The sequence below is a fragment of the Platichthys flesus genome, chromosome 4 (genome assembly GCF_949316205.1).
Source record: "Platichthys flesus chromosome 4, fPlaFle2.1, whole genome shotgun sequence".
In the NCBI taxonomy this organism is placed as follows: Eukaryota; Metazoa; Chordata; class Actinopteri; order Pleuronectiformes; family Pleuronectidae; genus Platichthys; species Platichthys flesus.
Window position 1 is genome coordinate 25,968,741 of NC_084948.1, and position 26,917 is coordinate 25,995,657.

The 26,917-nt window shown below is 43.4% G+C and overlaps 2 protein-coding genes across 2 annotated transcripts in view; one reads left to right on the forward strand and one right to left on the reverse strand.

The window, feature by feature from the left end:
- Window positions 1–115: 115 nt before the first annotated feature.
- sbds (SBDS ribosome maturation factor) lies at window positions 116–2,527 on the reverse strand. The gene is made up of 5 exons (XM_062385596.1): window positions 2,326–2,527; window positions 2,073–2,202; window positions 1,079–1,279; window positions 820–984; window positions 116–613 (listed from the first exon to the last, which is right to left on the reverse strand). Exons 1-5 carry the CDS (start codon window positions 2,451–2,453, stop codon window positions 488–490), a joined length of 750 nt encoding a protein of 249 aa, XP_062241580.1. The 5' UTR covers window positions 2,454–2,527; the 3' UTR covers window positions 116–487.
- A 310-nt stretch (window positions 2,528–2,837) lies between these two features.
- tyw1 (tRNA-yW synthesizing protein 1 homolog (S. cerevisiae)) overlaps window positions 2,838–26,917 on the forward strand; it is a 41,881-nt gene continuing 17,801 nt past the window's right edge. The window contains exons 1-13 of the mRNA XM_062385595.1: window positions 2,838–3,015; window positions 3,285–3,412; window positions 4,241–4,366; window positions 4,847–4,948; window positions 7,882–8,076; window positions 8,201–8,506; window positions 9,395–9,517; window positions 14,331–14,463; window positions 17,849–17,901; window positions 17,991–18,109; window positions 19,067–19,176; window positions 22,992–23,169; window positions 25,809–25,944. Coding sequence (XP_062241579.1) covers window positions 2,961–3,015; window positions 3,285–3,412; window positions 4,241–4,366; window positions 4,847–4,948; window positions 7,882–8,076; window positions 8,201–8,506; window positions 9,395–9,517; window positions 14,331–14,463; window positions 17,849–17,901; window positions 17,991–18,109; window positions 19,067–19,176; window positions 22,992–23,169; window positions 25,809–25,944 — 1,764 coding nt within the window. The 5' untranslated portion in view covers window positions 2,838–2,960. The remainder of the gene's footprint in view (window positions 3,016–3,284; window positions 3,413–4,240; window positions 4,367–4,846; window positions 4,949–7,881; window positions 8,077–8,200; window positions 8,507–9,394; window positions 9,518–14,330; window positions 14,464–17,848; window positions 17,902–17,990; window positions 18,110–19,066; window positions 19,177–22,991; window positions 23,170–25,808; window positions 25,945–26,917) is intronic.

A 26,917-nucleotide genomic window follows, 5' to 3' on the forward strand; every position in this document is an offset into this window, starting at 1 on the left:
AACTTACTGTACTATTGTAATATTCAAGACAGGTACTTTCCATTTACCAGGTATTTCTGAGCTAAAAGAAAAAGTTGGATTTCCTTGTGTGATGAAAAACCACTGAGCATTTACATATTTTTGTTAAATATTTATTTGTTACAGAGCAAACTCAATTTTTATGAAAAAATATTATTTAGTTAATTATCCATAAGGTTTATGAGCATGTCTACATGGCACACAAAGTCTGATGCAAGGCAGATACAATAATGTTGTAGACATAAGGAAAAATATAATAATAATAATTCAAAATACTTTCCAGATGAAATGCAAACGAAAGAAAACGTTTTTAGTCAATTTAATTATTCACACAAGATGCTGGAAAATAAAAATGTCTGATCTGATCATATATATATATATGTATATATATATATATTCTCTTTAATGAGCTCGTGTGCTGCAATGGAGTTAGTGTGGATAAGGTGCAGAGTCCAGACTGGTCGGTTTCCTATAGCTTCTCGTCTCCCTCCTCCACGTCCTTTAGACTGAGAACCTCCAGGGAGCCGCGGCCTCGGGTCTCACAGCGGATCAGCTCGTCCATCTCCCGGTAGCAGCCGGGATCCACCAGGCACACCTGAGTGGAGGGGGGGGGGGGCAAGGGGGAGACACCGGTGTTAACACAGGGGAAATGGGAACTTTAAAATCATGAGAGGATTCAGTTATAGCTGATGTCCGATTTTAGCTCTGCACAAATCCACAGTCCTGAAGACCGGATGGTTGTATTCAGTGACTGCTCAGTCTGCTCTGGGACGTTCGCCCACAGGCCCTCGTGTTCCTCACCATCTCCAGCTGCTCGTCGAAGTCTTCACTCTCCACCACCTGCAGGAGCGGCTTCAGCTTCTCCTTCAGCCTCTTGGCCTCTTTGGCTGGCAGCACCAGCCGCAGCCTCATGTGGGCTCTCTGGATCTCCATGGTCTCCTTCAGCTGCCTGATCACCTCCAGAGCCTGGGGGAAGGACACAAGAAGAAAGAAGTCCAGCCTGAAGAACTTGGTGGGTTTTGATGCCTTCATGAAAGAGCAAACCAGTGCTTCCCCTCACCTGCTGCTTGGTGCTCTTATTGGGCTTGACCGAGTAGTGGATGTCCTTCATCGCCCGCTCGATCAGGTTGACTGTGTAGGGCCTCTTGGTCTCTGGGTTGACACACTTCTCCGCCACTATCGTCGCGATGTCCCGGAACATGGTCTCCAGCTGACTGTGCCGCTCCTTGTCTGACACCTGGAGCTCTCCTTTGGCCAAGATCTGCCCACAACATTAATAAGCAGACAGGTTAAAGGTCAGGGTGGGAGGGGGGGGGAGAGAGGATATTGAAGAGAGCAGTAGCCTGGGAAACTCTCATCTATGGCTATGGAGCCTCCTCCAGAGCGGCCCTCTCCCTGAGGAACTCTGTCCCCAAACAAACCAGAGGCTGCACCGAACTGTCCACCTTCAAATTATTACTAAATATTCACATGGACAAGTATTGAAATGAATATATAGGGACAGAGCATTGGACGTGGATCATTATGGGTGATGAGAGGCATCTTATCATCTCCAGTCTGGCACATTTAACACTTGGTTTTTAAGTTGTAATGCCAGTTTTTAGTTTTGTCATCTTTTATAAGTTATATCCTTTTAGTGTTTTATCATTTAAAGTGTTTTTTGGGCAGGTGCGAAATTCAGTTCACTTTTATTCTGCGTTATTATTCCGGGTCTTACATGATCCTACGTCCTTTTGTACAGTTTTGCTTTTGTTGTTGTTGTTGTTGTACAATGTGTTGTTCTGGAGCTGCTGCAGCACTTTGGCCAGAGACAAATTCCCCCATAGGGTCAACAGAGTATATCTGATTTGATTTGACCACCTCAAATTATAAAGAAACTGATTCTGAAACTTCAGACGTCCAGCTGATTTGGACCGAACTCTCCAATGTCTTCTCCTGTAAAACCCAGAGCTGCTTAAAGGTTCCATGTCAGTGAACGTGTCTCATGTGGGTCTGTGGGAGACACCCTGTGGTTGTGAATCTAGTCGATGGACATCCGGGACATGGTGTCTCACCTGTTTGCATATCTCTGTCAGGTCGTCCGTCCCAAAGGCTTTGGTCAGATCCTCCTTCTTCGCCACTTGACCCTTGGACACGTTGACGAAGACGGACTGAGTCTGTAGAACCTCGTCCAGGTCCTTCTCCCTGGAGGACAGACAGGAAGTCAGAGTTACAGCTAATAGGACGTTTAACGAGAGACAACAGAAGGTAAAGACATTGTTGTGGAAGCTGGACACGTGCAGGTTGTTGTTGTTGACAGACACTCACGCTCCGGATCTCCAGCTCAGCACTTTGTTCTTGTAACAGGCGATCTCGAAGCGCTTCCCCCCTTTCTTCATCCGCACCACCGCCACGTTGGTGAGGCGGATCTGGTTTGTCGGAGTGAAAATGGACATGTTGACGATGCGACGCCACTGACTACTGCGCCACTGACCAGGAGGAGAGCACGAGTGCGCTGTCGATCACTGTCCCCTGCGCAACAATGGGCCTTCGCGAAGGTTCCGCCTGCAATAATGGGAAAACAACAAAAAGTCAGAATAATAAAAAAAAACGACTTCATTTTAGGTTTACTTCAAAAATGTATATATTTTGACACAGTAACTACACGTGGATATGAACCTTAGATACAGTATTAAAGTAGAAAATCCGGTTAATATATTAGAAATAGAACTTTAAAAACAGCCAAACACAAAACTGCAAAGTGACCAAATATTTATTTACATGCATGAAAACAAAATTAGTTTTATTATAATTTATCAAGGCTTCGTTTCCTTTTTTAGTTTTGCCGCGAATCGTCTCACTTCATCCACACCGCTACAGAACTCCACTTCCCAGCATGCTCCGCGGCCAGACAACATGGTGGCTTACAGTTCCAGGTGCTGAGGATTGTTCATACTTCAGAGATGCTGAGCCTCATCTTCCTCTTCGCGGGCCGCGTGTCAGCCTCGGACGCTAAAGGTGAATCCGCTTTGTTCGAGTCCCGACTCCGGGCAGACTTTATGCTAACGCTGCTAGCTAGCACATGATGCTAGCCGGGCTCTCGCCTCCTCCAAACTCCTCCAGGTCACCCGAGGTGAAGAGGATATTTCCGGTTTGGGGTTCAAGACCCGCCGCCGCTGTCTGCCGCAGCCCTTGAACCCCGCTTTATTGCATGAGTGCACGTAGCATTGTTGTGCTAGCTTAGCCTCCCAGTGAAACCCAGAGTTTGATGCCTTGTCTGTCTCCAGGTCCTCAGGATGAGCACAGACACACTGACAGCTACGTCACGTCCCTCTGGCACAACCGGGTGTACCTGTACTCAGCTGCGGCTCTGGTGTTCGGGGTCTGGTTCTCCCTGAAGGTGGCTCTGAAGAAGGTGAACTCCCTCTCCCTCACATCCCCTCTTCCTCACATCCCCTCTCCCTCACATCCCCTCTCCCTCACATCCCCTCTTCCTCACATCCCCTCTTCCTCACATCCCCTCTTCCTCACATCCACAATGGGGACATGTGCAGTAATACAGCAGCAAGAGTCCAAATAGACATCAGCAAGTAATGACATGTGTGGGCGGCTGTGGCTGAGTGGTAGAGTGGTCGTCCCCAACCTGAAGGTCGGCAGTTCGATCCCCAGTCTGACCCATCTGCATGCCGAAGTGTCCTTGGGCAAGATGCTGAACCTCCATAGAATAACTAAGTGCTGCGAATAGATGCACTGTATGAATGTGTGAAATACTAAGCCATTTACCATTTACATGCAATACTGAAGGGTAAGGAATCAAAAATAAAATATAGAATAATATGATTGGAATTAAACTAGAATATACAGTGTAAAGAAAGGAGAAAAATGTGCATATGAACCGTTGACAGATGAATATAACTCAGTAAAGAGTTAAAGTGTGAGGTTCATAATGGTGGTGCATGTAGTTTAACTGGGAGCAGAACTGGTTGTACAGTCCCACTGCTGCAGGAAGGAACGACCTGCGATACCTCAGCTTCAGACACAGGGAGCTGCCCTGGTGTCCTGCAGGGGTTGGACTGGTTGACCATCATCCTCCTCCTCCTCTGTCCCACCACCTCCACTGGGTCAAGGGGGAAATCCCAGGACCGAGCTGGTCCTCCTCATCAGGACATCCAGTCTCTTCCTGTCAGCAGTTGTAATAATAGTACATTGAAAGTGTCTTGTTTCTTCCTCTGTGTGTTTCCAGAAAAGCTTCTCCAAGCATGTTGGTCCGTGTCTCTACGAAGCTGTGCAGAACAACCACCACTCTGACTCCGTGGAGGACGTGTCCGGAGTTAAGATCTTCTACGGTTCACAAACTGGAACAGCAAAGGTAGAGATGCTCATAGTGTTGACATTAAAGACAAGATCATCCTGTAAGTTGATGTGAAATCCGGATTTGCATATATATATACTGTACTGTATTTAATTTATATTGAGCTCTATGTTCATTCATTTTTTATTTTATTTTCTTGTTCTTTTTTCTATGACATTGCTCCTATCCACCTGACCTCCTCTTCTCATCCAACACCTTTTGATTGTACCGTTATCTGTGTTAACTCACATATGACAAATTAAACTGGAAACTTGAGGATATAACCAGTCACTGACACAATGCTAAAGAATAAAAAGTTTATATAAGTCAGATTTAATTCAGGGCTATACAAACGAATCTAGCTCACCATAACTATGTATTCAGCTTATGTAATTCAGAAATTCACACAAAATATGTAGATGAAATTCCAGCCGTGATTAATTAATCACACACAGTATATTTATCATTCTGAAAACTGACACTTTTTAATTTTCTCAGGGTTTTGCAAAGGAGCTGTCGGAAGAGGTGAAGACTTTTGGAATACCAGCGGAGGTGACTGACATGAGAGACTACGATCCAGATGATCGACTGGCTGAAGAGGTAAAATGATCATAACAAGCTTTATTTATTTAGCACAAATATAATAAGGGCACCAATAGTTTATGATTTAAAACAAAAAAATATAGAAAATCAGCAGATCGCAGCTGTATGAAGGAACCAGACCGTCCAAGGCTTTTAAATCGAGTTGTAAAATCTTAAAATCAAATATTAATCTCACAGGAAGCAGGTGAAGTGCAGCACGGATTTGTTTAATGTGGAAGTTTCTCTTGTATCCACAGCTCATCCATTACACCAGTTGTGTGAGGAAGAAATAAAAAATGACCTGATATGCCTGAAGCTGTAAAGCACCACTTTAGTCACTTTAGCATCAAAGTACAACTCTGAATTTAAAAAATCAGTTGTGAACCTTTTTCTGAAGACGATTGGATAAAGTCCTCAGATCAGAGGAGAGGTTATTAAAGCCACAGGGCATCATTATAATCATCTCTAATTTGGAGTCATTCAACTGCAGGAGGTGTTTGGACATCCAATTTTTAATTTCAGCAACTCAGAACATGAAAGAGGATGAATCAGCGATACCAGGCTTTCACAGGAAAGATAATTGGGTGTCATCCGCGTCAACAGAAAGCAGTTTCATGGCTATTTGCCCCAGTGGGGATCCCCAACTTCTTCACGGAATAAAGAAGACAGTTTGGAGATTAGAAACTTCAGAGCTTCATCACTGAGGGTAACATCATTCTTCAGATGGCTGATTATGATATTAGGGTTCATTGTATCACAGGCGGAACTGAGGGCAAGGAATTGAAATGAAGACGTGGCCTGAGTCGGCTTCAATATGTTACTCATGGGTGAGTTTAATCATAGGGATGTAGAGAAGGCTTCTTTGAAAGGGAGTTATCAGTGTCATGTTTATAATCACAAGGGGAAAATACCAGTAGACGAAATACAGTGACTGTCTGAAATACAGCTTTTATAAACCAGGTGGGATATCAGCCTGAAGGCCAGGTGAGGGATTCACAGGTTCGACACAGAGATTTCCATGAAAAGGGTTAATGCTTTGGAAGTGTTCATCCTCCGTGCAGCCGATCTCCACAGTTTTATTATAAAGGTAATTTAGAAATTCCTCTCATGTCTCTGGGGAGGATTCAGCTGTCTGCCTGGGCATGGGACCAATCACATAATTTATGATTTTAAAATGGATTCTTGGAGTGTGACCCTTCTTTGCATTCTGATTTGAAAAATGTGTGTTGCTCCCCCTCTTTGATTGTTCGCTGATAAGTGGACAGTAAATCTCTCCAGGAGGCAAAAGAAACTCTGTGTTTATCAGCTCTGCTCAGCATTCCTCCATTGTCTGTTTAATCTTTCTTTAGCCCCAGCAGAGAAGAAGGGTTGAGCGATTTAATATCTGATTGAAGAAATATAATCTAAAAATGTTTGCGCAAAAAGCTATTGAAAAAGCACAGACAAGCTTACTGACAGGTGTTTCTGTTCTCTGGTAGTAATGTGTTCGATGCTGTAAAATTGTGACACAAGCGAGGAACAGACAATGACGTCCCGGGTGAAGCTGAGTCCAAAGAGAAGATGCTTTGTCTCTGTCTCATAAAGGTCGGACAGATGATAAAAACATAATAGTGCGATGAGGTATTCGGCCCTAAAACCTGATAAGGTCATTTAAAAGATTGTCCTCGAACAAGAACCTGAACCACCAAGCATCAGAGCTGCTCCTCTTAACCCTTAACTTTATCATTTCATAAATTAAGCGACTAATTTATGCATCAGTTAATGTTTGCATCGCTGCTCAGAGGAGAAGGAAGCTGTATGAACTGCACTGAGAGTTTGCTCTGGGCTGTCGATTCAATCTCTCAAATGTAACTTCAAGGCCTGGAAACATGCATTTACATGCAAGACTCAATTAGAACAGAACTAATCAGAGTCTAAGAAATGATAAGTTATTAATTTAGAGCCGAACAACAAACAGCACAGTAATCCTCGAGTTCTGTGATGTTGCAGCTCAGCCAGTTTCCTTCACCGATTTGATTCTTCAGACGACAGCACAGAGGAGAACGCGTTACACTAATCCTGCTATGTTGAAGAAAGATGGATTAATCTCATCATTGTTGCCTTTTTATTTTGTGGCCACTGTGCAGTGCCCTGAGAAGATGAATCAGAGATTGGTTGACTGCTGCACGGCAGGAGAGAGAATAGCCATTTATTCAACAGGGCAGTAATATAGTTTTTCTGTGATGGAAAGAAAAATGAGAATGGAGAAGACGGCAGGCAGCAGTCGCCCCCTGGACTCAGCTGGACATGGGACAGCTGCTTCACTTCAGAAGTTTCCTGGTTATTCTTACATGAACCCACTTTATATTCAGTCTAGACAGATTTTCTAGTCTTGGGGACAAGTCTGCATAATATACTTTGTGCATTATTCATCAAACAGCTTCCACAAGTGATAAATGCTCAAGTGTTTTTTCCTGGAGGAAGTTGTTCATTGTGCTTTGGTGCATTCTCCTTTGGTTACGACTTTAAGTAGACATATAAAAGTAATTTCCCAATACTTGTATCTCCATATCATTCAGAGTTAATCCATAATTTTGATCCTCAAATCCAAATTAACACCGGTGTTTAATTTTGTTTCCAAAAATTTGTTGAAGCAAGAAACCCAAATTTATAGTAGTTCTGTTTATGAGAAAGCAAATGTCTTATCACTTGAGAACAGGTGATGGACATGAAACTGAAGGAATACAAATACGTCCGGATGAAGAAGAGGAGTCGTGTATCAGACGATGAGTTTTTGTGTTGATGTTCTGTAAAGAGAAACACTGAGCTTCTCACAACAGAACTCATACGTCATGTCCTGCTTCTGCTGCTCTTCACTCGCCTTAATGTTCCAGATTCTTCCTGTTGTTATGGATGACTAGTCCAAAATGTCTTACTGCACTGAGTCACTGTCCTTCTATGTCTCAATTCAGTGCACCAGTAAGTCAGTCTGTGTGTTCCTGGTGGCCACGTACACGGACGGACAGCCCACGGAGAACGCAGAGTGGTTCTGTAAGTGGCTGGAGGAGGCGTCCACTGATTTTCGATATGGGAAGACCTTCCTCAAAGGCCTCAGATACGCAGTATTTGGTCTGGGCAACTCTGTCTACGAAGGGCACTACAACACGGTGAGAGATTTCTGTCAGAATAATGATAATACTGCTTTGTCACATGATTTATAATCAGCTGGAGACGTTTCCCAACAGTAGTTTAGTAGTGGAAAACCTAATCTGATCCTCTTCCAACTCCCAGGTGGGTACAAATGTGGACAAGTGGCTGTGGATGCTGAGTGGCATGCGGATCATGACCCGAGGAGAGGGCGACTGTAACGTGGTGAAGAGCCGTCATGGCAGCATCCAGGCCGACTTCCAGGCCTGGAAGGTGAAGTTCCTGGAGCGGCTACAGGCCCTGGCCAAGGGAGAGAAGAAGAGCTGCAGCAGGGACTGTAAAACCGGAGGCTCCTGTAAGAATCAGAGAGAAGATGGAGACGTGGTGAAGGAGCAGGAGGAGCAGGAGGAGCAGGAGGAGGAGGAGGAGGAAGAGGAGGTCAGCTCCGAGGTAATGATCCGGAACGACACATGATTAAAAATGATTAATCCACAACTGTTACATCCTAAATCTAAGGGTTTTACATTTTTTATTAAGTGAAAGACCCAAAAGCTAAGCATGACTCTATTATTTAGTCCACATAAAGTGTCCATGTGTTCAGAGACAGATATGTGTTTTTGTGTAGTTTCACTCTCCTGTAAATGTTACGACATCGTTCTTGGACAAACAACCTGTTTATTTCCTCTCCTGACCTTCGCCCGTTAAGTTTTAATCATTAACAGTTTTAACAACATAGTGATTCCTCTTTCTTGAATCATCATTAGATCTTAAAGTAGAGATTAACTCCGCCAAGTCCTTAGGGTCGGATCAAAAACTGATATTTGAATATGAAAAATGTCCTGTCAGTCAAATCAGAGGACAGGAAGAAGAGGAGTGTTTCTCTCACTTTATTCTACGTTTGTTTTACTCTGTTCATCCTTTTTTAATGACACTGATGTTTTTCAAGGGCAGCACGGTGCCGGGGGGGGGGGGGGGGGGGGGGGAATCATCTCTGTCAACACTGTCAATCATTCTGAAATTCAAAAAAAAGCAAAGACAGGCATGTAATATACCTCCGCCGCCGCCCATGTGGGCAGCAGCTTCCAGGCCGGGCCATGATTTATAACAGATTCTATCAAACTCTATGTACGTGCAATGGTTTTCATATTTAATCAGGCAGCATGAGAGGGGATAATTATGTACGATAAATACTTCCCCATATGGGCTCCCCCTGCTCAATGAAGTTTTTAATTGGTTACGGGTTGGAACATATATGACTCTCTGCGGTCGTCTGTCTCCTCATGTCCTTGACCTTTTTGAATCCATAATGGTGGATTTTGTTCTTCTCTCTCGTTTCAGGAAGAACTGATGGAATCCAGCAGTGATGAGGACGAGTCCGGGCCGCAGGATGAGAAGAAATCCGGTTCAGTGGTGGACATGGAAGATCTGGGCAACATCATGACCAGCATGAAGAAAGCCAAGGTCAGACTCTTCCACTGAACACTGTCCAAGTCACCATGGGCCTCAAAATGATCCCAGTCAGTAGCGTAGCACTGTTCCCTATCCACGGTACTTCTAAAGGTGTCTCAGGCATTCGACCACAGTGGAGGATTCAGAGATGTACTGTATGTTTCTGCTTCTTGATATGAGGCCGATGTGGAGCACGAGCTGTTTGCATCATAGCTGTACAGTCTGGAGGTTGTTGTTGCCTCATCATGCAGCAGGTTTATTTTCGGTGTGTCTGTGTTGAGGTCTAGAAACGGGCATCGTCCTTCTCATTACGCTTCTGCCCGTGTTAATCCAGTCTAAGAGTGTTAGGTGAGGAGGAAAGAGAGGTGACACCGAGGGAGAGATGGCAGATGGGCCGATAGAATCCAGACCCCAGCAGGCGAGAAGCAGAAGCTTGCGTAATAGTGAGGACGCCCACCTCACCGACTTGTGAGGAACGGGTGACTCAAGAAGAGCAAGAGAAAGATGGTGGAGGCTTTTTATACACCGGGTAATAAGAAGGGAGCGATGAGAGCAAAGAAAATAGAGAATATTAATGTTCCGGTTGTTTTGAATCATCTCATCTCAGGTGAAAAAATACATGGAAACTTTGATTTGATTGAGTTTATAATAAATTCTGTTCACTAGGACATGCAGCAAGCTGGGAGTCAAACCGGCAACCTCATCTCTACTGTTTACGGCAAACCTTGTGAAATAGTAGTGGATCAACCTATAAGCCTCTTTATTTATTTTGTGGATATTATACATTTTAAGGAAGATTAGCATTTTTTATTTTTTCTCTCTCTTCAGGTTAGTGTGAAATCATTTTCATCTGTTTTTCAGTCTCTACCTTAAGACGGAACATTCCATGTGACCGCAGTTGACATGAGCCGTTCTGGTTCCTAAAGTTTGTTCTCATGAATGAAAGATGCTTCACCACAGAGTTCCTGTTGTGCTGGAGAGCAGTCATGGTGTTCCATGTCTCACACACAGACGAGGGACATGACGTGAACAACAGGACATTAATATTACAGTGTAGTGCGTGTTGGCTTTGGGAGGTTTGGACAGACGTCTTTGTAAGAGTCCTCAGATCTTATCGGTTGTGTCTGTCACTGTGAGAAGAGCCAGACCACGTTTAGTTTATATTCCCATTCATTCCCATTCCTCCCATTAGCCTGCTGCTAATATCTTTTCATTCAACCTGTAACTTGTCTCATAACATTCTAATTATTTGCTGCGATAGCTCGTGTCATGATGACAAGTTGTCTGTGCGTAGAGGAAACTAATTAGTGTTGTGTTTGCATAATTTGGTCACACAGAGCAGGCGGTACAAGATGTAATTAGTTCTTCGTTTTTTTTACATTAAACATTTTCTCTCGCCAAGAGACGACAAGTATTTAGCCAAGCTACAAATTAAGTGTGAACAAGGAAATTAGCTAATTTACGAGTGAGCAGCAGCAGCTTAGATTCAGGGCTTCAATCCCTGTTCATAATTCAGACTGCTGAATATGGAGTTGATCTTTCACAACTGAGTCTCCAGTTATTAAAGAAGAATTGACTCTGTGTTGCTTTATTCAACACAAACCTGAAGATCAGTCGTGGTTTGGATCTGGTTGAGATGAGTCTCCTAAGAACTGATCTCAGGCCGTGTTTGACCACTAGGTGATGGCAGAGACCCTCAGTTAACTTGGACTCAGATCTGAGTGAGTCATTGGCCTCCGGCTGATATTCAACACTCGCTGTTGTTTCACTTCTGAAGATATTTGCATGCATCAACAAGATTTTTTTTTTTTACATTCCTCCTGTTTATGAAACCGAACTGAAACCAGACCTTCATTTATATCTGAGTCTATATTCATGCGCTCTGAGTCACGCTGAGTAAAAGCTCGTTAAGTGAAATGTTCTAGATTCAATCATTTTCCTCTGTTGCTTCCATTGAGTTAGATTTTATTACCGTATTCCCCTAATGATCATGGCAATGTTCCACAGCTTTGTTTACTCATATTTTTCCATATTCATCATTACACAGCCATGTGAGCCTCCACAGGAATACACAGACGTGCCCTTGCAGTTAAAGTAAGGGTCGGCACGTTAACCTTCCTGGTGTGAGGCGAACCACTGCAGCACTTCTTTAATCTAAGGATCCAGACTTGATTCTGTTTTTATGGATCTTGGTCTTTAAAATTCATTTCAGAAACGGAGCCTGCAGCATTAATTGTTTTTAAATTATTGATTAATTGATTAACTGTCTACTTTCTCCACAAATCATCTCTTACTTGAACAAGTTACTTCATCCAGCCCTATAAATCCAGATGAGGAACAGCTTAATATGCTACAGATGGATTTATATGCATTAAATATGAGAGACTGAATTAATACTGAACCTGATAAGTTCATGTCAGCGATTCTTCAAACGTCCTCATTGATCGACCGGCTGTGATTGGCTTCCAGACTGCAGAGCTCATAATACTCAGTTTCAGTCTATGTCAGTCTTTGGCTTTAGATTTGTTCATATTCTACCAAGTATCAGTTTTTCCATTGCTTCTTTTATTGATTTTGCATTGGCAATTAAGATGTCCCATGCAGGAGATGTCTGTTTCTGCCAGTTGTCCAGTTCATGAAGGCAAAGTGTTGCCAGATAGAAGATAGTGTTGAACGGATCAATAACCTGAGCCGGTGCTCAGCTGAGTCAACTCGGTCCAGGGGAAAGAAGCTGAGGTGCCGATGCTGCTGTGACTTAAAGCTCTGGTGTGTCTGGGTTTGTCCGCTGATCACCAGCCCGTCTCTGTGTGTTGTTGATGCACTGTCCAGCTGCATCAGCCTCATTTTTGTGTCACGGTTCCAGAGCTCAGTTCACTGCTGTGAGATGTCCTGGTTCTGTTTGTCCGGACAGGCCCGCTCATGACTGGACGTCTGAGGCAAACAGACGAGAGGGCGAAGGCTAAGCAGTGGGGATCAGAGGCCGGGGCCAGATGAATCACAAGGGCCACACGCGAAACACCACAGGGACAGATTGTTGCACTGTCGGCTGCATGTTGTGTATGTTTTCTGAATTTTCAGTTTGTGTCGCCTGAGAGAAACTAGTCTCCTCCCGATCTGAGAGCTGAGAGCATAAAGAGCTGCTATGGTTTTGTTTTTCGGGGTGGAAGGTGAAAGTACACCGCTGTCTGGTTTGTCAGCAGAGACCGATGGGCATAATAAAGTGCACAACCAGTGCACTATGTAGGGAACTAAAAATCCACTACCACTACAAGGCAAACAGACGAGGTTTTGTGAATGCTGTTGCTACACGTCTGCAGGGTGTGCACATAATCAATGTCCAAAACAATCAGTCACAGTAGTTTCAAGTTTCCAGTTTGCTCTTCAGAAAAAGGTCTGATGGAGCTCACACTGCTCCAGTCGAGTGGTAATCACACCGGCTTGGCTGAAGCACCTAGAGCTCACTCGCCCACATTTCTCAGAGCCTCTTTCACGACTCAGCGGCACATTTCTGTAGCGTTGATAGCCGTGAGACCAATGAACAGGAGCCGTGGGCCTGCAGCGAGCTGCACAGGAACCAGGGGAATGTCTCTGTTCCTCAGGAACACGCATACAAACACTCGTCAATGTCTGCAGACAGCGTATCACCCTTAAGAGTGCTGCTGTGCTGAGAAGGCGACACACACCAGATCCTGATACAAGCCAAAGCAGAGGCAGCAGTAGAGTAATTGTGAGGAGCTGTCACTCAAACATGTTTAATCTGAACGGCAGCTCGTCCACCACTTCACTTTCTGAAGAGTAACACCTACTCTACTCTAATACCTTCTCCCCTGGGGCAACTCTTCTAGCACAACTTAATCTTCTCTTATATCTATAAACAGCATCTGTAAGATTTATATTTACAAATAAATGCTGTTCACAACACAAGTGCAATCCCGGCCTGAAGGAAGCTGTTAATCTTGGAAAGGAAAAGGCTGCTGTGGCTTTGTTCATCAAAAGCTGTTGTGATATAAAGTTCAAGAATTGTCGTATCAAGCTCAAGTCCCTTTGTTGCATTTCACTGGACCCCTGAAGGACCTGAAGACAAATACACTGTCTAGACGAGGCCCCTAGGCTAAATGGATATTTCACACACAGTTATGTAAGAACTAAATCACAGCCCTTGATTTCCACTTCCTTGCAACATCTAACGCTTTAGAGGAGCTTTTTAGTATTTCTTACTTTTAACTTGTTTCCTTTTAAAGTCTTAAAAAGCCTTTCTGAATAAGTAGTAGCTGCTTCCTTAGTATTTGATGCATCGTGATTAAAGCACAATAAAAAACTCTCAAGCTCTTTGTTTCTTTGACATTCTCTGATGCTGCTGAAGTTAAAACATGCAGTCATTTAATCTGCTCTGGCTCTTCAGGACTCCACGTTTGTTGCAGTGACGTGTGTGATTAAGTTGTTGTTCTGTAGGCAACACAACACAAAACCCCTTGAGTCGACGTTGGCCAGTGACTCATTACTAACCTGGATGGTTCTTTACCAAGTTAGCAGAGGAACAGGAAACTGTTGTGACGCCAGGTCGGCCCAAATCATACCTTGACTCCTCATCATTGCCAGTGTAGTGTCCGGTGGTGATGGTGTGGTCAAACAGAAACATATAACTCATATATCTTAGAACATGATCAGGTAGCAATGAGATTGCAAACATTTTTAAATCGAGATCATGATTTGATCATATAACTTACATTTCTATTCATTTTAAAGATGTATACAGCAATCAAAGGCTGATGTTTCAAGATACAACAGATCTTGGTGTTAATGATTGTGAGTTCTGCGTCTACAGAGCAAAGAGGAGGGTCGAGGAGCCGGTCAGATGGTGAAGCTGTCGAAGCTGAACGGAGTGAAGAAGACTGAGGATGAAGAGGAGAGGAGAGAGATGATCACCCCGGCCCTGAGAGAGGCACTGACCAAACAAGGTGAGGAGCAGAGAATCCATTTTTAGTAAAACAACATGTTAAGACTTATATATACAAAACATACAGCCAGTTTGAGGGGAACATCTGCCCGGTATCTCTGGTGACTGTATAATATACACTGTGTATAATATATGAATAGAATTTAGCTGCATTACTTGGCAATAAGAAAATCACTTTGCAAACCGAGCACACCAGCTGCTGCTGCATGTCTTTAACCTTGCCAAGGTCACAAGGGCGGCAAAGATGTAATTCACTCTGGAACAGAAATTATGAGTGACTTCTTTTATTTTTTATTTCAGCAGTATGCATTACAAGCATGCCTCCACAAACTGGTCACCTTGGCAGTCTTGATATGATTTCCCCCGAGATTGTTCTGTGGGTCGGAAAGTACAACTTACTTAGTATTTGTTATAAAACCTCTAACACACCTTGTAATTGTCTCACAATAAATGAACCAAGATTTTGTAAACAATCATATTAATAACCAGGGGTCTCGGGGGGCAACGTTTATTATTATTTTATTATTTTCCAGAATACGTAAATTTTCACCAATTTTAAATTTTCTGCAAATTTTGTTAAGAATTTGAGCATGTTAAAGCCCTCAGAAAGCCAATTCATTTGCCTGAAAAATAATAATAATCCTTACAATTTCAATAGGAGCTCTCTGTCTGTCAGTGCCTGTCAATTCTTGGGCCTTAAAACTGTGCAAGAGGAAAATGCAATAAAATATACAGAAGATAACAGAAAACTAAATTAGAAAATGACAATATACTGAATCATCAATCAATCAAATTTGATTTGTATAGCCCATATTCACAAATCACAATTTGTCTCATAGGGGCTTTACCGTGGTGTGACATCCTCTGTCCTTAACCCTCAGGCTGAATTAAAATGTAGGACTTTAAATTTGATTTTATAAGGTTGGAGACTATTCATTTTACTATTCTAATATTTAGTTAATTCAGGCGTTTGGCTTACACAACACTCTATAAATAGGACTGAGCCAGACTTCATTTGACCAAATGCTGACCTCTTTCATGTTGTGTGTTGGCACCGTTCGGTCCCAGTGGACAGTTTAGTTTTTATTTGCAAGTAAAAGGAACGAAGGATGAAAGTTTTGGCTTCGTTTGAATGAGACCGGGTCTTGGACGAATGTTTATAGCCGATTTTTTCTGGCGTGACATGATGGAGGCAAAAGTCCCACTTCTGAAAGCATCCAAGAAAGTTTGGACATGGCTCCGTGTTTCAAGCAAATCCTGTGCCATCAACTTTCAGATGGAGTCCAACCTGTACACGGCTTCCTCAACTCAGAACCTGGAATGTCACCGTTATGGTTTAGTAAAAACTGTGTTAGTTTCTCTATTTTTTGCTCCATTTGTAGCTGCAGGTGACGTGTTTTTGTTGGCAACAACAGAAAACAACAGACCTGGGTTAATCGGTCAGTGTTGTGCTGTAGGTGGACGCAATAAAAGAGTTATCTCTGATGTCGCTGCCGATTTTTAAATTAGGCGATAATCTAAATTCAGAGAGTTTAACAAGAGGCTGTGGAAAGAAAACATCAATTTGTTCTGATCAATTTGAATCTTGATGACAAATCAGGCATATTTAGAGGAGTGATTGAAGCTTGGTTGAAATCTGTGCTCTCCTTGCCACCAGTCTAGTTGTTTTTGATTAAACAAATGTGCTCCCTGCTTATATCTCCTCCCCCCCCCCAGGTGGCTCAGAGTGGAGAGCAGAGTATCACACATAAATATTAAATAAGGTTGTACCCAAATAGCTTTCATCTCAAGTTATTGAGCTCCACAGTTTGCTCAGAGCGGCCACCACTGGTTTTGTGCCCTACAGATTAAAAGTCTTCTGAGTTCAGCAGATATTTGCCACAGCAGTTTACAGTTGATCTGGTCTGGTCTATAAAGATCTGGTTGAGAAGCAGGTGGTCACTAGCTTAACCATAGAAGACAATGTTTGAGTAACAGGCTTTCACTTTGTCTTGAGTCTGTTCATCTGAACTTTTGTGCCTTCACGTCAGGCATCATGTGTTCGGGTTGTCCCTCCGTCAACCTTGTGAACACAATATCTCAAGAGCGCCTTGAAGAAATGTCTTCAAATCTGGATCAGATGTTTAGTTGTACCCATGAATGAACTGCTTAGAATTTGGTGGACAAAGGTCAAAGTGTGACCTCACCATACATGTTCTATGCCGTGTGAACAGAACGTCTCAGGGGAGTTTCTTCAAATTTGGCACAGATGATCTCTCAGACCCTAAAATCAGATCAGAATCAGATGGTCTCAAACCACGATATCTTCAAGTTTCAGTAAAATGTGACCAGTTGAGCTCAAAGATGAACTCATCAGAATATTTTGGTTGATGTTCATTGGTCATTGTGACTTCATATGAGTCTAAACTGTATTTGTTGTCGGAGGAAAACGAGCTCCGGGTCATTTATTTACTTTCCCTGAAACACTGATGCTTTGCACTTGTAGAGATAAAGTCACTGGAAATTGATTTCTCTAACAAACACAAGTGAGGAAACTTTGTTCCCATTAGGACTTAATAAACTGTCAGCAGGTCCAGGTCCCTGCTGAGGTTTCCACTGGGATCCTTTATGTCTGTGAGCCTTGCAGCAACTAGGAACGAGGTCAGACGAGGACGCGCTCCGAGGTGTTTTAAGGCCGAGAATCAATTTGATGTCGGTCACAGCACCACAGCAAACATTAGATGGTTTCATTCAGGTGTTAAATCAAAGCAAGGAGAGTGTGCGAGCATTTTCTTTTTCTTCAGATATTCTCCTAAATAGCCGTGATGGACGATGACTGAGTTGGATTTGACTCATCAGGCATCAAACCTGAGATGTGTGACGCTGTGAGAGCTCGTATCCATCTTAACTAGTTTCCTTCTGTGTTTTATTGAGACATTTAATCTACACCGGTAAAGTAGAGTCTGTAAAGAAATAAAAAATAGAAGCCTGCAGCGAGGACTCTCCCAACCCGGCTGTTTGTATCCGGTGGTGTGAGGCTGTGACAGAGAGGCAGACTTATAAAGAAAGAGAATTGGACACAGTTCTTCCTCCTCCTGGGCTGAAAGGGAGCTGGAAGTCTTCTCCTCCTCCTCTTCCTCCTCCTCTCCTTCCTGCTGCTAGCTTGTCCTTGAGCACTTGCTCGTGGATTTACTGAGATGATGAGTAGCTTTGAGCAAAGGAATGTGAATGAACAGGATTTTGTGAAAGCATGACTTTATAGACGTGCCACTCACAGATAATGTAATCTCCACTTCTCTGTGTATTAGTTATAAGCTGAATTTGTCTGAAATGGTTTTGTGTGGAAGTCGTACTCACAGATTCTCTGATTCTTATTCTCCTCACATGCTCTTTCTCTTTCTCTGCAGGCTACAAACTAATTGGAAGTCACTCAGGGGTGAAGCTTTGTCGATGGACCAAGGTATTAGATTTAACTCTTCATAACAAAGCTTTACATTTTAGACGAACTGACATGTGTTTTACATTGACTGGGTCTCTTCTGCTGGTTAGTCCATGCTGCGAGGCAGAGGAGGCTGCTACAAACACACCTTCTATGGGATCGAGTCCCACCGCTGCATGGAAACCACCCCCAGCCTCGCCTGTGCCAACAAGTGCGTCTTCTGCTGGAGGTATGTACCCTGCAAACAAACCCACCAGCATTTGAGGAATATTAGTAGAGCTCGACTGATTTTACTCCCTAACTCGCAAAAGTCATATCGATAAATCAACCGGGCTCTAATTATTATGTTTCTGCATGTTTAGTTTTCCTGTTCAGAAAAGGGATGAGCTTGTTTCCTTCATGAGGCACTGAGCAATGTTCTCTTTCTGCGGCACACACACGTTTATTATTAATGTGCACAAGACGAACGGCGAGCACAACTGCGAGGCCTGAAGGTGGACAGTGATTCGTGGTGACACCGGTGAGAGACTGGGCCCTCTCCACCCCTCAACATTCATTTGGAAAAGGCGACTGTGTTGAGCGTTGAAAGGTCGCTGTCAGAATGTGCCTCGGTGAACCGCTTCCCTGTCGCCACAGATATGCCGGTCTCTCTGCTGGCAGATATGTGAGATGACGGGGGAGTCAGCAGTTTCAGGGCACAGACGCCATCCGTCTCTGCAGCAACAGGTGGAAGTGGATGTGAGGGACACGGCCGGTGCGTGTGCTGTGTGCCCATATGCACGCAACAGACTGTCGGAGATCTCTTATGGCTCAGGATTTGTTTTTGCACCCACACATCACACATTTACATGAATAGGTGTCATCAACACCTAGAGGAGGTGCAATCTTCAGAGTAGGATTGGATTCTTTCCCCTTATGTGTTTTTCATAGCGTGAGAAGACACAACCAGCTTGTTTCACCTTCAGATTGAGACTGAACTTCTGTGGTCTTGATATTTTTTCACCTCGATGGAAGGATGTTCTTTTGGCTCCAGTGAAATATTTGTATTAACTGTGTCAGAATCGGTCTCAATCAGATAAATACATCGAACTGTCGGCTGATACTTGGTTCAGCCTCTTTAAAAAGAGATAATTGTGTTTATATATGTATATTGTGTTTGAATTTGTTTGTCTGCCCCCCCTCACAGACATCACACTAACCCAGTGGGCACCGAGTGGCGCTGGAAGATGGACCCAGCAGAGAAGATCCTGCAGGAGGCCGTGGAGAAGCACCAGAGCCTCATCCGACAGTTCAGAGGTTTGTTTATGATCCATCGCTACGATCATCTCTGTTTCTGTGACAAGTCCGTCTGGCTCTTTATTTATAGACCCATCAGTTATGAGCGCACATTATACATTTTATTCATCACACTCTGCCCGGTTCCTTCTTACAGCTCATGACCTCTAACACTCAGGGAAGTGTAGCAGAGGGAAGATCAGAATGCTAATGGTTTGTCTGTTGTTTCATCCCACCATCGCTATAGTAGCTCATCAATCACTCCTCAACCCACACACACACACACACACACACACACACACACAAACATAAACACAATGTAATTTCCCCATCTTGCTCCTTCACTGCGTCCTATTCGTCCCAACTCTCTTTATTTCCACAGTGGTGCTGTAACCTCGCAGATGGTTCTACAGAAAGAACAGGATTTACACGGGGTGTTATTTTGTAGTAGAAGCATTAACCTTGTCTGGATCCACAGTTCTGGGCTCCATTTGTACGACTTGTACTTGATACTATTTCCATGTGGGATTTGATTCTCTGGCTTCCACCAGCGTTGGCGGAGGACGTCTGGTTCGGCGCCCAAAGCTCAGGCAAAACAGAATTTTCGTGATCGTTCTGCGAGTATTCCCTGAGCAGATTTTCTCTAAGGGCTTTAGAGGAAATGTTGTCAAAACAAAGTGGTAACACAATAATCAGATGCTCATCAAAGACAAACTAGCGCTGATTAGTAAATTGTTTGTTTTCCACAAGATCTTCACCAGTTTAGAATTCAGCCTTGAACAGAAGTTGCAGCCGACCGTTCATGATTCTTATTGACTTGTCTGTTTAAGCAAGGGGCTTCTTGCATGAGACGGGAGATAACGTATAAATTCAACTGTGGAAATCAAGTGTTTTTGCAGATCAACACCGCAATTTATCCTTATTATCAAAAGCTCTCGAATCTCGATCACTTTCCAAGTTCCAAGACACGTCTATTACAAAATCCACAGTACGTTGTCATGCATCACTGCACCTCCAGGGGAAGAATCCTTAAAGCCGCGTTGGATCCTCAGACCATCAGAGTCAGATGATCTAAACCACAAAGCCACTGCTGATCCCATTATAATATAACGAGGCCATTGTACTGAAATGATGTAGATGCCAAATGCTAAAACCTTTTATAGCTCATATCGTTCTCTGTGTGATTCATAATGAGCTATCAGGCATCTTGTCATTGAAAATGAAATTTCCTGATGTGATTATAATGGAACTATTGTGCTCATGAGCTTATGTTGACAGTAAGCTGCTCTCTGGACCACTTAGAGTGAAAAACCCATTTGTCACTAAAGCGATTACAGCTATAATGTATTGTGCTGGAAATAATAAAAAGTACGTTTTTAGATGCTTTGACAGATCAAAGCTTTACAGTTGAAATAACAAGTATAAAGAAGCAAAGTGAAATCCCATATTGTCATTATCGTCTATAATTTCCTTTCCAGTTTGGCAGCTTCCACAGTGATGCTCTGGTGAATGTGTAACATGATGAATTATCCAGATGACTCCTCTGAAGCTCTGTATGATTTACCAGATCTCGGCTTCTGCTCTGACTGCTTGATAATCTTCTGCCTAAAAGGTCTCATCGAAGAGCAGCCTTAAATACCACGTTACTGTTTATTATGTAAAGTTATTAGTCACCTTTTAAAATGTGTATATAAGCGGTTTTAATGTACTGCCACTTTTCACTTAAGTGTTTTGTATCAGGTTCTTCTCCCCTGAGTTCTGTGTCCAGTGATGCTGATCTCGTGTTGATTTACATCTGTTATCACAGGAAGTTGGGACAGGATATATACTTTAACAATTTGCGGGACAATTTGAAACTATAAACGACTAGTTTAATGGTTTATTGAGGTTTTAATTTGCACTTTGATTATTTTATTTAGTATTTCACATTTAGCCCTTTGATCTGACCTTCCTGTGTGTGCGTGTGTGTGTGTGTGTTTGAGGCCGCACTTTTAACATTTAAGAAGACTCACTCCCGTCATGAATTATCTACTTAACCCCCCCCCCCCCCCCCCCCCCCCCACAACATGTATGAACTTATAATGTTCTAAATCTCTTGATGAGAAAATACCAGTGGAAAGTGTTTCAGTAAGAATGAGAGAAAAGCCAATTAAACCTGGATAAGAAGTCTGCAAAGGACAGGATAGTGATTTCCTAACCACCTTCCATGCGTGTGGGTGTCTCAACACAGAGTGCAGGTCGAGTCCAGGAGAAATCAAAGGGCTTTGATAATGGCTGTCATCTCCTGAATCAATTCACTGGCTTCTAATAGAGTCCCATGTCCTCGCTGATAGACTTGATTTCACTCTCTGCCCCGAGAGGGTGAACTGTGTGAGACTTTAATGGAATTTTACATAACTAATTCCACAAGATGCATACATTTAATGAGATATCTGGCACACACACACACACACACACACACACGCACCATCAGCCTCAGCTGGCTGTTATGAACAGAGTTAAGTGGGATTTCTCCTGGGGGGGGGCAGCTTGCCTTTCTGATGTCTTTGCACATGTCCTCTGATGTAATTTGTCCTTGAAAGGCGGCGCGGCAACAGTCGCTCTCTGCGGCTCCACCACAGAGAATTTTGATACCTTATCAATAATTCATAGACATTCTCATAAGGCGTACGAAGGCAACAGTCGAAAGTTTTATTTAATTAGGATTCCCGGCTTGTAGACTTAAATGAAATGGCATCTGCTGTAGCTACATCAATATGACATCAAATCCCAGGGAAAGGGTATGAAACCAGTTTCTATTCCCTGAGTGTCAATCGACTTTTTACTGTGTTTACTGGCATTTACGTCTTCATGCTGCCAGCCAGGGTTTGGAGATAAAGATGGACGACATCACAGTTAAAGCCAAACCATCCTGTTCACACCCGGGTGGCTCATAAACCTGGCCTCCTCCATGTTAGCAGTTTGGACATTGACCAATTAAAATATCAGGTTATTGATGTTTGTTCAAGTGTTAATTGTCTAGTAAGTTTAATTATTTAATGCTCTGAAAACTTGGCGTGATGTTATTGACTTGTGATAAAGATGCTATATTTTGAAATTAAGACCTCATCACCAGGTGGTTTAGTAAATCAAATTTGGCCAGATTATCTAATTGATGTAAAATTGTTGTACCGTATGGTGGAAATCCCAATGTGGAAAACCATAATTTCCTTTTAGAAAAACTAAAACCAAACTAAAAGTTTGGAAATCAATATAATTCACAGCAGCATCTTCTTACTGAGGCTGAGGGCCGCACGGTTTATGATGCTTCTTTTTGATTATATTTTTTATTTAGTATTCTGAAAATTGAAGAGATAGTCAGTTAAACTTAAAAACATCCTGTTCTACCCACTACTGAGCTTGTTTCTACTGCACCTTGCATTTTCTCCTTGTTAATCCACGGAACAGTGAGAGGAGCCAAGACCACCCAACGGAAAGAAAGAAAGAAGGAGAAGAGAGAAGGAGAGAGAGAAGGAGAGAGATGCTCTGGGCTGATCTCCCAAAGCTCAAACTTAATATACTGTGTCTTCCCTCCCCTCCCCTTCCCCTCCCATCCTCTCCCTCCATTTTTCATGAGCATGAAGTTTCTCTTTAAAGTCTGACCTCCAGCAGTTATTCAACCGAGCAGTGTTTGTCTTCCTTCGTGTGGGGCCCCTTGATTTCACTGATGGGAGACAACGACAAAGTCAAAGGTGGAATCGACTTCACAACCGTAATCTAATCAGCCACTGATCTCTCTCTCTCTCTCTCTCTCTCTCTCTCTCTCTCTCTCTCTCCCTCTCCCTCTCTCTCCGCAGGGGTTCCTGGCGTGAAGCCCGAGCGCTACGAGGAGGGTTTGGCAGTCAAGCACTGTGCCCTCTCCCTGGTGGGCGAGCCAATCATGTACCCAGAAATCAACACCTTCATCCGCCTCCTCCACTCCCAACACATCTCCAGCTTCCTGGTCACAAATGCACAGTTTCCAGAGGAAATCAGGTCAGAGCTGAACGGAGTTGTTGTTTTTGTGGATGATAAAACTTGTTTGTTACTTTTCCAAGCGTCCCAGTCGGTCCCTCTCATGTCTTTAAAGTTCTCCTGCCTTTCTCTGGGAGGAGGAATTGGAAAGAATCTGAGTAGTTGCATGGGAAGGTTATCTCCACCTTACCATATAAAGTGCCTTGAGATGATGTATGTTACAATTTGGCATTTTTAATTTATTTTCAAGACTAAAGGCCTTGTCACACCTGCAAGTCCGAACCAGGGTTAATGTCTTTGTTTCATGATTTTCATTTGATCCAGTGAGTTCTGGTTTCACGTTGTTTTAAAGACTTTTATATGACATGTGTTCGTCCTGTTATTATCACAGACATGGGCTGTGTCTACCTATACTTGACATTGATTGGTTTGTAGACAAGCTTAATTTGATGACATCATTGTAACACTGCCTCTAGCTTCACCAGCTTTAGGCGCAGAACTCCACTATAGCTCACATGCTCATAATCAGATTCCTGGCATTGGTCCGATAGTCTGAAGTTTCCTAAAAACAAACAAACCGGATCATGTCTCAGGGTGACCCTGTCCATGGTCGGTGTGAAAGTGACGTGTTTTGTGTCCTGTGAGACTTTGACAGTGTTGAATGAATGATGTTATTTATAATGCATTCAATTATTATTTTTTAAATCGCGCCACCTTGTCACATTACACCCCTCGGTGCTTCCAGCAGGACACGTAAAACTCAATTAGCTTCAAGATTCAGTTTCAGAGGCGGACACGTCCAAAACTTGGCTCATCAAGCCAAAGTTGTCGGCAGGACCAGATGGCAGCAAGGAGTGAGGGAGATGTCTTCTCTCTAATTAAGATGAACTGTCCCTTTACACCATAATTTCCGAATATTGAAACCGGTGCCGGAGTGCTGAAACACGCTGCTGGCTCCACATGGGCTCTCACATAGTCCACATCTTTAAAAAAATAAAAAAGCTCACATAAGATCAACTCCACCTCTAGTCCACTAATAAATAGTGGGACCAGCACTGAAGTGGCTGCTTTGCCAGTAGTAAGGCGGGTGGAAGAGTTCCTGTCTCTACTTTCTTCATCAGAGTATTTTTCATGCAAAGCAACTGCATGAAAAATTCATAAACAACGACACAACCTCAGGTGGAGCAGGTGGACTGTTTGCAATTACACACACACGTCATGCTTCAGATGCAAGAGAGCGTGTGTGTGAGTGTCGACATGAGACGTTTGCTGTCTGGGGAGGAAACACTGAAGTGACCTCGAGGTGTCCTTATCCTCAACACTGCAGCTTCTCCCCACCGGGCTCTGTCAACACAGCCCTGTGGTGTGGAGCCTCTCTGTCATCACTTTGTGTCGGAGATGAATAAAACAAAGCTTGGTCCCATCACCGCGTTAGAAGAAGTCACTAAACAGCACAAGACAACATGTGGAAGCAGATGTAATGTTAATGTTAACTCACACAGGAGTCGTCTACCCAACATGGTCTAGGTAATTAATAGGAAACACTGCATATAGCTTCAAGTGCACTGCAGGAGTGAGGCTAAGCTGAACAGTGGAGATCTCAGTCAGCTCCACAGATGAGCTGATTCACGTCTTTTCCTGTAAAGTGTCCAGAATGTTTTAATACTGGTGCTGTCACCGGTGGGAACTTCTCCACACCTACACATCCCCAGGCAGGTGCCGGTCTGTCACCGAACCCAGACAGAAAATGATGAATGCCTGTGGAGCTGCTTGACATAAACATTCATCTTTCATGTCCAGATGTTTACCCTGGTTTCTGTCAATCTCTGTGTCCTCTAACCGCCCCCCCCATCAAGAGATGCCACTCTGTCTTGAGACCTTGCAACTTGTCACCGAGACATAAAGTGACACATGGGATCTGTCGGCTAACTAGACCGTCACTGGCCGACTTATCGTGTCCTCGCTGAGCAGGTTGAAGACAAGGACAGCCGGCGTCAGCTCTTTCTCTTTCTCTTTCTCTTTCTCTTTCTCTGTCCTGTCTGCCTCAGCCACTTGGTCTGAGAGGAGCTGTTTCACTTTATTGGCTCAATATATCAGCACAGCAATGGGAAGTGATTCTTCAGAAAGCAGAAGAAAGAACCAGAATTTCCTTAATTCCTTTCTCGATGTTCATTCGGTTATTTCCTTATTTATCTGGCTAATTGGTTGTTTTTTACATCTTTACATAATCGCCTCTCTTCACACAGCAGATTCATCTTCTCCCATCTGAAAACACTCTGCAATGCAGTCGTGTTAATCTTGTAGTTTCTGGTTCTGTTTACTTCTCCGATGCTTCCTCCTGCTTTTAAAAGGTTCTGCCGCTACATGCAAATCAATTAATATATTTAGAAGCTCTAATTAGTCCCCCCCCCCCCCCCTTCATCCCTCCTTTGTAATTACTGTTTCCTTCAGTAGAAGTTTTGGACTTCATGTTATTGGACTAAACCAAAAGAGAAAGATATTCTGAGTGGATCTGAACGGGACAAATTTATATTCAGCACAAATGTTTACTTTCTTCTATCTGACTGAACTGCAGAGGGCTTTTTGTTTTGTTTCTTGCCAGACGCTCTTTATGATTCAAACTCTCTCGTTCTTATCTTCCCTCCCTCTGTCGTTTCCAGGAGCCTGGTGCCAGTTACCCAGTTGTACGTGAGTGTGGACGCGAGCACCAGAGACAGCCTGAAGAAGATTGACCGGCCACTTTTCAAGGACTTCTGGCCACGTTTCCTGGACAGCCTCAAGGCCCTGGGAGAGAAGGTAGGCTGTCCACGGTGGTAGTTTGATTTCCAGACACGAGATAGGAGACGTGAGCATGGGAACAAGAAGTTGAACTGTATGCGACTCCAGAGTTAAGTACTACTCAAGACGTATGTCTGCTTGGTCATATTCACCCAGATAAAATATACAAAACTATGTTGTGGAGTTGTAAAATTCTAAAGCTCCATATATGTATGCCTAAACTATGGAGAGTGAGTGCCAGTGCATGTACATTATGTGTGGATTCACTCCAAGTAGTTGAAGATATGACTTCGTAATCATAAATAATGTATAGCCAGTAGTTTTTTTACAATATCATGGGGGTTTGTGAAACACCAGGAAATCCTCTTCGCTTGTGTTGGGAAGCTGGTCTAAAACTAGGACTTGACAATATGTCTCACTGTTAAACACCATTAAGAATAATTGTTAGTTTTTTCATATATTTCAGTCTACACAATGAAAATATCGAGTATCACTGAAGATATTAATTCTGTCACAGTTATGTTCTCCCAGCTCCGGCTGTTTTGCCAACCTGTGCCTACTGTGCAGACTCTCGGCTGGAATTTTACTGATTCTTAAAGCTTCTACATTTTGTCTTGGCGTATCAGAGTTGAAAAGCCACATCCACAGAGGATCCTGCCGATACCCCCCCCCAGCAGTTGAAGAGAAAAGGAAGTCCAATAACCTTACAGTCCTGTTTATCATTCACGAAATGGATGGAAGCTCCGTCATCACAGGCTGAATCTAACCACGACGCTTCATGAGCAAATCAATTCCTTTGGTCCGTGTGCTCCTCCAATGAACCAGAATGAGCCACTGCCACAAAGAGCCTGGGAAACACGTGGGCTGTGAAGTCTCTCCCAGGGAGCCTCTGTTTCTCCGACCTGTAATGAGCCGGCTTCTTTAGCAAACAACGGACAAATTCATTAGCCCTCAGCTTGAGGCGCCGGTGACTCGCTCGGCTCGAGGCAAA

Bases quoted from the DNA above. Each gene is read 5' to 3' on its own strand.
- sbds (XM_062385596.1), bottom strand. From the start codon at position 2,453: ATGTCCATTTTCACTCCGACAAACCAGATCCGCCTCACCAACGTGGCG. The intron at 1,280-2,072 runs GTGAGACACCAT...TGTTGTGGGCAG, and splicing joins TGACAGAGATATGCAAACAG to ATCTTGGCCAAAGGAGAGCT. The intron at 614-819 runs GTGAGGAACACG...CCCTCCACTCAG, and splicing joins TCGACGAGCAGCTGGAGATG to GTGTGCCTGGTGGATCCCGG.